The sequence below is a fragment of the Bubalus kerabau genome, chromosome 20, assembly GCF_029407905.1.
Source record: "Bubalus kerabau isolate K-KA32 ecotype Philippines breed swamp buffalo chromosome 20, PCC_UOA_SB_1v2, whole genome shotgun sequence".
NCBI classification, from domain to species: Eukaryota; Metazoa; Chordata; class Mammalia; order Artiodactyla; family Bovidae; genus Bubalus; species Bubalus kerabau.
Genome location: NC_073643.1, coordinates 53,827,111 through 53,840,579, shown reverse-complemented (window position 1 = coordinate 53,840,579; position 13,469 = coordinate 53,827,111). Strand labels below are relative to the sequence as shown.

Genomic DNA, 13,469 nt, shown 5'->3' with positions numbered 1-13,469 from the left:
ACAGCTTTGTATATACTATACTCTGTTGACACAATGTATTGAAAATGTTTAAAAGACTATTTCTCCCATACACTGTTCACTTTTTGAGGTTACAGTCTATCTTATTCATCTAGAGCTCCTGGCATCTAGCATAGCACCTGGCTGAGTATGTGCTGAATAAATGTTTTAAGAAAGAAGGGAAGAGTATTTTGAATAATAGGTGCTACAGACTGTTATGGATTGAACTGTGTCCTCCCCAAATATCATATGTTGAAGCCCCTGATGTGACTGTGTTTGGAGATAAGGTAATTAAGGTTAAATGAAGTCAACAGAGCAGGACCTTAATTCAATAGGAGTGGTGTCCTTATAAAAAGATGAAGGGACACCAGGGAACTCTCTCCCTCCATATGCACACATAGAAAAGGCCATTGTGGACACAGCCAGAAGGTGGCTATTTGCGAGCCAGAAAAAGAGGCCTCACCAGAAATCAACTCTGTTGTCAATGTGATCTTGAACTTCTAGCCTCCAGAAAGTTCAGAAAATAAATGTCTGTTGGTTAAGCCTCTCAGGCTGTAGCATTGTTACGGCAGCTCAAGCAGACTAATACATAGACCATTTCTTGGATATGAAACGTGTATGAATACACATCCTCAATAAAGGTAAGAATTCAACTCAAAGTGACAAGAAAGGGTAGGGAGTAGACACAGGTACACCAGGAAAAATGGCTTTTTAAAAAGTTTTATTTCAAGAACTTTGTTTTTTTTTTTTACCGGTATTTCAAAAAAAGGTGGGTCAAAGTACAAAAAAAAAGTCAGTTGAATAATAGCATAGGTTTAGAAATCACAGCAGCAGAAGCAATGTACAGACAGCACAGACAGAACAATCCAATGTATTGTAATTCTCTTCGGGTTCTTTGCTTATGGTGTGTTTTTTCCCTCCTGTACAAAATACACCAAGGCATGCCATGAAATCAGAAGAAGAAAGGAGTTTAACAAATGGTTACAAGAAATAGAATCTGTACAAGAGGAGATAATGCTTCTTCCCCCGCCCCCCACCCCCCATTTCCTCTCTTGCTCGGCTTCAGGTTAAGTTGTTCTGAAGACAGTTCACCTCCAGGTCAGCCTGGTCACCCTTGCCACCCTCGAGTTTGGGCGACATGGAGTTCTGGATGTTAAATGGCTCCTCCTCTTTCAGGCAGGACTTGAGAGCTTCCTGGATTTTGTGGGGAGCACTAGAATCATCCTGGAAGAGAAAGATAAAAGCTGAGGCAAGAGTGGGAGGGAGACAATGGGTGGAGGAATTAAGTAACATCTCAGACTTTTTTATTTTACTAAAAAAAGGTAAAACTGAGAAAAGGAAGAAAGTGCTGAGGCTTGGATGAACCAAAGTGACTCATTAGCAGCTACACTTTCAGAACATCATCCTCAAAAAACACTGGCCATGTACGAGTGAAAACCCGACAGGTAACTGCATTACAAATACCTGTAAGGGAAGCCACACTGGGGAGAAACAGTCCTTTTTAATACTCAGCCTGGTCCCTCTAAAGCCTCACCTGCTGGTGAGCTGTGCCTGGCCCCTCTTCACACGGCCCTCCAATCCTGAGGAGTTCTGCTCTCGCAAAAAGGTCTTGATCAGGAACATGACTTGTTGGTGTGCAAACAGGGCTGTCAGGGTCAGGCGCAGAGCTGATTCTGGCAGAGTCAAGGCCCCTCTCCCCACAGCAAATTCACGTTCTCTGACTAGAGGCCGGAGATGTGCGAGCCTATCAGACTTTATCTACCACACAGACGCCGACTTACACGGTGTCCCTCAGTCTAAGGCCTGTGCTGCTGGTTTGCAACCCCTCTGTGATGGGTCCCCGTGCCCCCTGCCTCTCCGTGTTGCCTGCAGCCCCAGGACTAGCTTCTGAGCCTCACTGAACTTGTTAACGCTTCCCAGGAAACCCGCACCAGTACAGTCCTCCAGCTCTGTGTTCAGAGAACTCTTACAGCGACACCTTCTTCCCACTACTCTTCCTTCAGGACTCCCTGAGCAGATTTTACCCAGGGGGCCTCGGTTCTTTCTCAGAAGCCCCAAATAGCTATTGTAAGTGCTCGGAATTTTTGCAGATCAAAGAAGCTGTGTAGCCGCCCAGGCAGGTTCATGGAGGGCAAGAAGGGTAACTTGCCCATCTGACCAGCCAGCTCAGCCCTTTCTTGCTTTAATCACTTCTGAAATTCAAGATACTCATGGTGATTAAGGACCAGGACATTCTCTACAGAACGGTGAGCCCAAGTCCATGCTGCCTGCTCCTGAGTCTGACCTGTAATGACACTAGGTCAGGTGAGGGACTAGTTGGAAAGTAGGGAAAGGCACTAGAATTACATCAGACGTTACGGGTGTTCATTGTAGTGTCCATGTAGAAATCACTGTGACCTGCCCCCGCTCCAGCCTCACTGAGCACTGTCGCAGAAGGCCAGCTTGCACAGAGCAATCTGAGAGTTTCGAAGACTTCAGGAGTGATTTACAGACAACAGCGGAATACACGCTCCCCAATTCCAGTGTGTATGAGACAAGCACAAGGCGAAATGAACTTAATTCTGTGTTGAGGCAGATTTCAGGCAAGGCCGCTGTACACAGCGCCTACAGGCAGTGGGTATTTTCTACCCCTGCTTGGAGAGGCTGAGAAAAAACTGTTCAGTGGCATAAATGTATATGTGTGAGATGGAAAGATCAACCTGATATATTAAGTGTATTATGTACACACACACACAGGTTTTTTTTATGGAGAGGAAGCAGGATGAGGTAGAGCTCGTGTGAGGTGTGGGGGAAGACGTTGGACATAAATACCTGAGACCCTGAGTAGAAGGGACTGGGGATCACAGCAAAATTTGGAGCAAGACAGGATGGCCTACACTCACCACTCCTCTGACAAGGATGGAACTCACTTTCATGTTTTTCAAGATAACTACCCCTACCCTGGGCCCATCACACTCTCCCTGGGGGCATACAGGGGCACAGGGATATTCTCCTAAAGTGAAAAAGTGAATTAAGTGAATCGTATAGACCTGGGCATCAAAACTGATGCCATGAAAGTGGGGAACCTAATTAAACCTGGCCTCTTGAGGACTTGGACAGAGGAGAAAGCTGCCTTCCGGGCCAATGGGTGGGAGAAGTCAATCCTACAAATCAGGAACACAGGTATCTGACAATGCTATGAGACGAGCTAAGTACCTTCAGCAGGTAGAACAGGTGAGGGCGTGTCTAGACCAGGATGGAGCGATTCTCATCCAAGTTTTTGCTCCAGAACTCCATCCTCTTAGGCCTGGGGTGGCTGAGTCCCTCAGCTGAAGGCCCCTCTGCCTTTGATTTGGTGGAAGTCCCTCATCGTGAGGAAACTGGACCTCCCCCTGGCCTAAGCCCTGGGAACTATTTCCAGCTTTCTGTCCCAGCCATATGAGCATCCTTCCGCCAGGGGTTCAGGCCTGGATGTCTTCTTGTTCAGACACAAGCCTCTATCAAAAGGGGGCGGGCAGCCAGTGTTTTACCAAATATATGGAGGAAACAGAGACTGGGAAGTAGCAAAGATTTAAACTGGTGGGTAGGGTGGGGATGGGAAACATGAAGGGACCTCCTGGAAGATCCGTCCACTCTCAGGAGGACCAAGTCCCCGCCACGACACTGCTGACAGCACAGCTGGGAGACGACAGGGCGGCTTCCGGCGCTCAGACATTCGCCCACGGAATTAAGGTGACTTCCCTCATGCCGTGCAGTGGGAGGTGCCTGGCCTTCTACACACTTGCCATTCCTCCCGGAAAAGGGCAAACCTTCATAGCAGGGGCTGAAAAGCCATGGGCTTTTCCTTTTCCTTGTGAAGTTTCTTTCTGAGGCTGGCTGCTCAGTGACACAAGACCCTCACACACTCAGCTGCTGGCTCACCAGCCACAAGGTCCCACGTCACTGCACAGGGCCCAGTCCAGGAGCAGCACAGAGTGATGAGCGTAGCCGGGGAGAGGGACGTGCCCCGACACAGACATCAGCCAGGGACCATTCCCTGACCAGACCCAAAGTGGTACTTTGACGTTTGAAATCTTTTCAGACAGTGGTTTATAGAGATTATTGGAACTGAGTAGGAAAAGGCCCCATTCCATGTCCTTGACTTATGTAAAAGAAATAACCCCTCTGCTAAAATAAAGAAAACTCTACAAAATTTTAGGAGATGCCAAAATCAACAAGGTTTTTTTTTGAGGGGTGAAGGGAGAGGGATGGGGAGACTAGCTGCCCCTGTTTCGGGTCCCAGCTCATCTGGAGGTTCTCTCACTTTCATCCTGCTGCCAGCAGCGCTTGTCAGCAGTCACCGCGGTGGCTGAAGCAACGGCCAGGGCTCCACTTCATCATAAGGTGGTAACTGTCTTCACTGTCAGTGCACAAGATCTTCACTATGACCAAGTCTGACTTCTGGGTGAGGTGGAGGGAACGAGAGGTGAAGTGGAAAATCCAGCTGCCGGACAGGAGAGCCACCCCCCACAGGCTCAGGGCTTTGGCAGAGGTGACAGGATGTACCCTGGGGCACAAGCTGAGGGAACGATGCCCGTGGAAATGGCCCCCAGGATCCCAGAGGAGCCAGAGAGCTGAGTGCCGCCCAGACAACCCCAGGGCCCTTCTCGAGCAGAGTACACCATGGCTGACCACCCTGCTCCACTCTGTTTTTTCTCTGCCATATGCTGAACTCAAGGTCAGTGGCAGTTTTCCTGGATAAATGCCTTGCTTTCCAAAAGCTGGGTCCGCAAGAACTGGAGACCTTTCTGTTGGCTCCTGCAACCAAGGCCTCCAAGAGACGCTATTTCCTTCCCCTCCATCTTTGTGAGGAGGAAATGTGGACGTACCAAGGCTGCCAGAAATGCATGAGTCAGAAGCTTTGCCAAGGACCCTTGCACTCTGTGGACAATAAACATCCTGACTGCAGGCACTCCTCTACAGGTCAGGCCTGTTGTCCCTCATGTATGAGATGGCAAATCAGACAGTGGGTCTGAGAGACCCCATGGCAGGCCACTGATCACCAGTAATTCATAAATGACAACTACATGCACATCACTGCCAGGGGCTGGGTATGTTGGGATGGGATGTTCCAAGACAAGGCACATCCTACATCCTTGTGGGTTGATTGGAGTGGTCACCAATCTCAGACGTGACAGGACATCTTTTTCCCTTGACAGTTATGCTCATCTTAAACTTACTAGTATCTTGGTACATACCACATAAAATATATTTGTTCTCTATCCTTTATAGCAAAGTCTTTAAAAAATTAGCTTAAATTGGCCTTTTTTATTTCTTATTTGAATTGACTCTTTTTCTCCTCCTTCTGCAGGTCAACTTGTTCTTTTCTGGGGTTTGGTGAACAGCCTCATATACTATTATTTTCTCCTTTGCCTTCTGGGGATGTGCTTTCCCCAGTTATAAAGAAAGGAAATGGTCTATCAGGACCTCTTACTGGGTTTCAGCTTACATTTATAAACCCATCCTCGTAAGGACAGATTTATACCTACACTTATGGTTCTGCCAGCGTTCTGTGCTTCCCTTTATATCGAAAACTTTAAAAACTATCCTAGATTGGCCTCTCTCGGTGTATATAACCAGTGTATATAAGCCTGCTCATTTTTAGGGCTCTCAAAACAGTGTCAAAGAGATTGTTTTTCCGGCAATCCCAGAGGTTTTCCCATTCACCCCAAAGAACAAGCAGCACCTGCTTCAAAGACCAGCGAGAAAGTCCCTAGCAAGAAAAGCAGAGGCTTTCTTCTCAATGTAGAAAAGAAGACAAAAATCAGACTTCTAAAGCTGAGATGAAGCTAAGAATCATACGTCATCCCAGAAATGGCTCTTCTGTACTTTGTGCTATTTTGCCTGTCCAGGAAGTGACACGCCATCATGCCCTTCTTCTCACTCTCATGGCCCGGCCAGGCCACACTATTCAGACCCTCAGAGCTCTGAGGAGTGGCTCCATAGGCTGAAGTGAACCAGAGATGCGGGCAGGGGCGGGAGCATGCACAAGGACAGATGCGAAGACAAGTTACCTGACAGATAGCGTTTCAGGCACAGGCAGTGAGGGGGAGGGGAACGCGGAGGGTCGCAATGCTTCCTTACGTTTGGGTGAGAGCCCTCGGCAATGGTGGACAGGGAGAAGTTATCGTTGTGGAGCTCAGATGGGGTCCGGAATTTGCTGGTTAGGACAGAAGAGAGAAGGGAAAATGTAAGTGAAACGATCACAGCGACATTTGATAGAAGCTTCACAGGGCAAGCACTGTATTTCGTCAAATGTCATGGGTGTGCCCCTACTTGCTGTACCACTAAGAAAAACCTTCTGCCATTTAAACCATGGTCCAATCCTTTCTTATCACCTAGAGTTTTCATTACACACTTTAAGGCACTCATTTAGACTTTAGATAAAGAACTGACAACGATATGAACAGCTATGACCACGTTTGTGCCTGCCAGACAATTACAACTACATCATGACTGCCATCTGGCCAACAGTGATTATAAGATGCCAGCGACTGTAAGACACAATCCAATTTCAGAGATGCTAATATGTGGGGAAAAAATGGGTATCTTAGAATCAATATGCGACAGCAGTATCTGTAGTGCACTGGGCACATGTATTAATAGCGTTTGCTGAGTGGTAACAAGGCTTGGGAAAGAAAGGAGGTGTGCAGAGGAAATAAGGAAGGTGGCATTTGAGCTGAAGGGCTGGGGGAGCCATGATCTGTGCAAAACACAAACTGGTTCCAGGAGGAAGACCTAGAAGAGGGCCCTTCCCTGGGCCTCAGCTCCTGCTTCTCTACTGCCCTGGCAGCGCTCCTTCTCTCCCCGGTCATCAGCAGCAGCCCTGGTAGGTGGTCCCATTCCCACCCTGACCCTCCCCCCACCCCCTCAGTGGCGGTGTGAGGAGCCAAGGGCCTTGGCTTGTGATCACATGCACAGATACAGCCCTGCCTCAATGCACAGGCACAATGGAGAGGCCCTCGCAGCCCCAGGACAGTTAGCTGAAAGGCGGCAGAGAGCTGCTGGCATCTGCACGTCCCACGAGTTTACCCAGCAAAGGAGCAACAGATGGCGTTTTGTCCCTTTCCCAGGACCCAGGGCAAGTCCTTCAGTCCCATTCTCTGGAGAGTCTCGGGTCAGGGGGAGGGAATTAACTGGGGGGAAACAACAGGGGGAAAAGGGGGTGGGGGCGGTCCTGCATAAATTGCCTCTTGGGTCCTGAGGAAGCTGAACTCCAGTCTCCTCCTTTTCTGACTCCTGTGACATTTCAGAAGGTTCTTTACTTTGCTAAGTGATAACAGTGACTGTCTCAGGGTGGGTAAGGTCACATCCGAGTGTTCAAGGCATGGGCTTCAAGGGTAAACGCATGTTGATTCTCACAGGTGCTCAGCTGTCACTCCTCTGCTCAGAGAAGAGCTGAAATGAGACTCCACATGCCCATATGGCCCTTCAAATCCACAGTGGAGGAAGTGAGGCCGAGGTCCTAGCACTCCCCACATTCTACTGAGAGGGAACGGGGACTTCCTTGAGCCCTCTGTTCTTCTGCCTGAACCAGGGTGGACCAGTTTGAAAAGCAACACACTGCTAAATCCTTTCACTGAAGAGGACAGCACATCTGAGGCAGCTGGAGGAGTCACTTCATGCTGATTTGGGAACGAAATCCTCATACTGGCCTCTGGCTGTCAAAGACCTGGGAAGCAGGTTTAATCAGATGGGGGTGGGGGGCTGAGCGCGGTACTTAACCAGTTACTTGACCAGAGTCGGGAGCTGCTATACTCTGGCTGCCTTTCCTAAGCATCCTGAGAAAAGGTGGCGAGTGTGTGTGTGTGGAATGGTGCTGGACAGCTGCAGTCTGCCACAGGGGCCTAACCTCTGCTGCAATTACAGCACATTCTGTGTAGGAACGGATAAGCTTGGGTGAATCTCTGGTATGAAAAATGCAAGCAGGGATGGACAGCAGATGCCAGAAACCCTCAGGACCACATTCCTGTATCCCACAGGGCGGGGCTGGCAGTCACAGACTCACTTGGTCCTGCGCAGCTTGGTGTTCTCGGTCTTGAGCAGGTAGAGCTTCTTGGCGAAGAACACCGTCATCATGAAGAGCAGAAGCAGCACGAGGGCGGCCGAGCCGACGGCCACGCACATCACCTGGAAGTCGGTGATGATGGACTCGCAGCGCATCCCCTTGTGCCAGATGTAGTCCTGTGTGTTGCACCTGCAGTGGGGACAGGGCGAGGCTGAGGCGATGGGCCGGCAGCCGTGGCCGCAGCGAGCGTCTGACCCCTGACCCCGGGGCTGACATCAACACCCTGCTCCTATGAGCAGCTAAGGAAGTGTGGTGTCCTCGTCTGTGCAGACTTTAGGGTTGCTATTCTTGCCTCATCTTTACAACCACACCAGGAAGAGTGTGTGGCACAAATGCGTCGAGGGCGGTCGACACAAATGAGGTAAACGGGGCGCTGAGAAACGGAGCACACTGGCCATTCACAGGCCTGTGAAGTGACTGAGGGAAGGGAACCCCGTTTTCCACTTCAATGACAACAATCACAAGATTCCCCCGGAACCCCCCAAGCCCCACCCCGGGCTCTGGTGGGGGGAAAAAAAAAAGATGAAAAACAAGATCAATAGGAGCTACTGCCACAGAGTAGTAGGACCCACCCTATCCTGGGGCACTGTAGTCCCATCTAGTTCACGTGGCCAACCAGACACTGAAAATAAGGAAGCGACAGACAAGGACAAGCACAAAGATAGATGTACATTCTCCCCCATCTCAGCAGCCCCCCAAGTGCTGCCCCTACAGCTTCCTGTCCTGTCACCATGAGAACTGTCATGAAAGCAGAGTGAGAATCAACCCTCTGGGTGGGTTTCAGTCCTTTTGTTGAGTGACTTTCTCCTGCCCTTGGGGACATTCCCAGGCTCCAACTCTTCCAATGACACTGCTGTTTCCATGGGAACCAGGCTGCTTCAAAGAGGAAAAAATGTGGAAGGATACAGAGGCAGGCAAAGGAGGGAGGACATGAACCTCAGGGTGAATGACAGAGGAGAAAGGAGTCCAGAAATGGGGAAATCAAACCCGGGAGAATTAGCCACTCCACACCTAGAAGAGGGCGGGGCTCTGTGGCAAGCAGTGAATTCTCTTATCCAGCTGCCCCTCTGCAGTCGTGGGAGGCTGTTGGAGGACAGCGGGGAAAGAAGGTCCCTCTAACAGAGTGCTCTGGAGAAGTTCTGCCATAGCTCTGCTCGTTTCCCTGCAGTGGTCGGGTGACACAGACAAAAGCATGCTGCAGTCTGCAACCAAGGGCTCAGCAGCCTCCTGTGAGTGGAATGTAAAACAGTTTCCAAGCCGGGGCTGGGCCTGGGTGTACCCGTCAGAGGAGGAATTTCTGGTAGGGAGGCCCAGGGTGGGTGATCCTGGGATGGAAGCTGTGCAAGGGGGGCTGGAGTGGACTAGTGAGAAGTCCTCCTAAGGCAGGATCCACTGGAGGATCCATGGTCAGTATAGGCATGCCACTCAGTGAGGTCATGCTTACTACTGGGGGGTCCCTTGATAGCTCCAGGAGGTTCTGGGAACTGTTCTAGTGCTCCAGAGGCAACGAGGGCTCCAAATTTAATACTCTGATGGGGAGCTAACTTCGAAGGTGAAAACTCAGGCCTCCAATAGGATGAAAGATACTAATTTTGCACAGAGATTTCATAGCTCCCAGGCTAAAATCATTACTATAGTCCTCCCTCCACAACTAGAGTCTGAGGAGCAAAATCAGGGTTTCCTTGTATTTCTGGTAGCCCTTAAGCAACCAGCAAGGTCTTGTTGCCATAATACCTTGTCACAGTTCTTTTTGGCAATGGCTGGCCAGCTCCAATCAGAGCTGTGTGGACACATCTTATATTAGTGACCCTAATGACACAATCATTTATAGGAAAGAACTTCATAGGAAGGAAACTCAAGCTTTAATGACAAAGGCACAGCATGCATGCATTATATTATTCTTCTATCAGAACATTAAGACCTATAGAATCTGAATTCTTTATATACCTCCAAAAAGACCCAGAAAAAGAAACATAGGGAATGGCACTTAAAAAAACAGAGATACCCAGATTACAGAAATGTTTCACTCTTAGGACTGGTAGAAACAAGTCCCAGAAGACTCTGAGGTCTACTTGCCACTTCTAGGGCCTGTAAAGGATGGAGAGAAGCAAACCACTCAGCCCTGGACATGTGCTTCATCCAGAATATGAATAAGCCCATGAGCTCTCCAGCAGGTTAACTACCTTGCCGTGAGGGCAGGTATAGGGGGTTAATTACCAATGAGGCATGGGCTGGTGGCTGCACACAATATCCTTACTCTGACACTAAACTCTCTGGGTCTTTAAAACATGTCAGACTGAGTATCTCCAGGAAGACAACAACCAAGGTAGAAGGAGTAAAGTCACTATCAGAACTAAGAAACGCCAAACGTCTGCTGTGTGAGGAAGGACACTCTGCTTGACTTGACCTGTTTGAATGGCTGCTCTCTGGGTCTTTATCCAATGAGAAGGTCCTCATTCGTGCCACCTGAAGCACGTGCCCCCCAGGGTCATGGAGCCCTTCTTCTGCCTCGCACATGGCTCAGAGGGAGTGGTCAGCAGTTCTCTCTTCTCCCAGGGCGTCTATGGACCTTCTCCTTCTGCAAGTTTAGCTAGAACTTGCCAACAAGAACTTGCCATCAAGCCAGCAAAGGCCTTTTCCAAAATCCTTGGCCAAGTCCTTTCGTTTCGCCTTTATAGTGTACTGGTTTGGTAAAGGGCACGGCACTTAGAGGAAATGCACAATCTTACTTGTGAGGAAACTCTCCTAGTGATGAGCTCACAGGAAGTACATTTACGCTGTTAGTCTGTAGAATATTTACTGGGACCATCTCTTGACCCATAAACACACAAGCTCTGGGAACCTGTCACATCCCCCTCTCTGCTGAGGCAACCTCCCATGCCCCCTTCAGGAGTTCTCTTGACAAACCCCCTGGACACCTGCCTGCCACATCCTTACCTGCAGAAGGCCCCAATGTTCTCCACCAGGTAGCACTGGCCGCCATTGTGACAGTAACTTGGGAAGAGGTCGCACACTGACCGGCAGGAGCCGTTATGTCTCACAAAGCCACTGCGGCACACGGTGCCATTCTCGCTCGGGGCCAGGTCCCTGCCTGGCTCTCCTGGGCGGGGCCTGAGGGCGATGCTGCTGCCGGGGACCATCCCCAGAGTATGCTGCGGAGGGACAGCGTGCCACCGACTGGTGGGCTGGCCTGTCCCGGGCCCCAGACCAGGCTTCTCAGTGGGCACTAGAAGGTCATTTTCATCTTCCAGGTCTCCGCCTCCCACTGCATCCTTGTCCTCCTCTTCTTCCTCCTCTTCATCCAAGTCATCATAGAAGGATGTGGTAGGGTAGAAATCAGACTCATCAAAGGGAGTGAAGTCATCGTATAAGTCAAGCAGGCTCCAGGAAGGAGTCTCTCCCCCGGGATCAGGGTGGTGCTCTGAGGTACCTGGCGACCCAGGGAAGCTCCCCAGGTCGGCGCCACGGCCCTCACCATCCAATCCTTCGAAGTAGTCGATGTCAATTATATCTGACGCTGGGTGGGGCTCCAGTGTGCCCTGAAAGGGGTACGTGGGCTCTGGCCCGTGAGGGTCAGGTGTGCTGCCTCCCAGGTTCAGCCAAACCTCCATGGGGCTCTCCTTGGGGAGTTCGGCGCCTGGGCTCGGCTTGTCGCCAGGGGTGGGGGAGGGTGGTTCACTGGCCTCCTTAGCCTCGAAGGTGGCTGCGGACGTCGAGGACGTCCCAAGGGCTTCGTCGGGAGTCGGGAGCGTGGCTGGAAGGGCCTGGGTGTCGCCGCTGCCCGCCTCTGCGGTCACTCCGCCCAGGCCTGGGCTCTCGGCCTCCAGCCAGGCTGTGCTTGTCACCGCCGCCGACGCCTCCAGCGCCTCCTCAGCCCCGACCCCAGGGCCCACCAAGGCCTGCTCGCCGCCGGGCGCAATCCGAGAAGTCTCATCTTTCCCAGCTGCTGGTGGGCCGGCCTTCTCCCGCGTGTCGTTAGCACGCGGCTCCCACGCCGGGACGCTCTTCACCGGCGTGTCTGCCTCGACGGCGCTGCCCGCCTCAGGCACTGTGGGAGGGAGGGAGAGGGGCGGGGCGTCAGCGACCGCGCGCGCGTTAGAGCTGGGGCAGCGCCCCGCCCCGGCCGCGGCTGCTCTCTCAGACCCCCGCCAACCTTAAGCCTCAGCTTCAAGCCTTCCCAAGGCCACGCCCCATCCTTAAGCCCCGCCCCGAGCCCGCCCAATAAGCCCGAGAACACACCCGACCAAACGTTATCCTAGCTTAGGCCCCGCCCCCAAGCGAAAGGCCCCGCCCCCGACATCACCCGCGCTCTATCCCGGGCGGCCCTCAATTCCGGCTCCTGGCAAAAAGTCTTACCTCGGGGCTCCATTCCACACGAGGCCCCGCCCCAAAGTCGCACCCTTAGGGCTCCGCCCCGAACTCGCATTCTCCTGCCCCGCCATCACCTCCAGGTCCCGCCCCGAAATCTCACCCTCAGGCCCCGCCCCAACAGGCCCACCCCCAGCCAACACCTCGGTCTCCACACTCGGGTGGCGGCCGCCGAGTCGCCTCCAGCAAGTCCCCGCATCTCCTCGTGCGCCCCTTCCCCCGCCCGGGCTGCAGGCAAGACGCTGCCCCGCCCCCTTGGCAGAGCTCGCGGACACCTCTTGTACCCGAAGCCAACGGGACCCTGGCCCAAGGTGGGGCGCGAGAGCCACTGGGGTACCGGTCGCGGTCTGTACCTACCTGGCGCGGCCCCAGAGGCGAGGACCAGCGTAACCCCCAGAAGCAGCAGCAGCGGCGGTGGCCCCCGGCCCGGGCCCCCGCCCTCGGCTCGGCCCATGGCGCGGAGCCCCGACCGCTGTCCGCGGTCTGCCCGGCTGGCTGCGCCCTCGGCTCACCGGCCGCCGCGCCTCCCGCCCGTGCTGCGGCCGTCTCAGCCCACGATGGGCAAAGGGAGAAGCCGCATGCCGCCGCCGTCCGCCGCTGTCCCCGGCGCGCCGCGCCTCCCCGCCTCCCGCGCCGCCGCTGCCGCGCTCAGCGCCGCCCCCACCCCGCCCGCCGCGCCCGCCCCGCCGCACGTAGCTCTGACGCCGGCCCTGCTCAGTCCTGCGGTGGGGACAGACAGACCCCCGGCTCTGCACGCGGAGACAAACGGACGCGGGGTATCGCGCGGGCAGGCGCACAGCGCCGCGCGTGGCATTAGCCGCCAGGTGCACTGGCGGGAGACCTGCGGGGCGGGGCCGTGGTCCCGCCCTCCCAATGGAGGGGCTGGCACGGGCCCCCCAACCGCGAGGAACCCACCCGCCAAGCGGCGAGCACAGAGGGGGGCGCCCAGACACCCGCAGGCTCGGGGCGGGGCTCCGAAGGGCCGCAGGGGGCGGAAGCCCCAGCCCGCGCTGTGCCA

At 53.1% G+C, this 13,469-nt stretch overlaps 1 protein-coding gene across 1 annotated transcript; it reads right to left on the bottom strand.

Annotated features, from left to right (window-relative positions):
• Positions 1-701: 701 nt before the first annotated feature.
• CSPG5 (chondroitin sulfate proteoglycan 5) lies at positions 702-12,905 on the bottom strand. The gene is made up of 6 exons (XM_055557691.1): positions 12,809-12,905; positions 12,440-12,752; positions 11,021-12,217; positions 8,024-8,212; positions 6,100-6,175; positions 702-1,221 (listed from the first exon to the last, which is right to left on the bottom strand). Exons 1-6 carry the CDS (start codon positions 12,903-12,905, stop codon positions 1,060-1,062), a joined length of 2,034 nt encoding a protein of 677 aa, XP_055413666.1. The 3' UTR covers positions 702-1,059.
• Between the last annotated feature and the right edge of the window lie 564 nt (positions 12,906-13,469).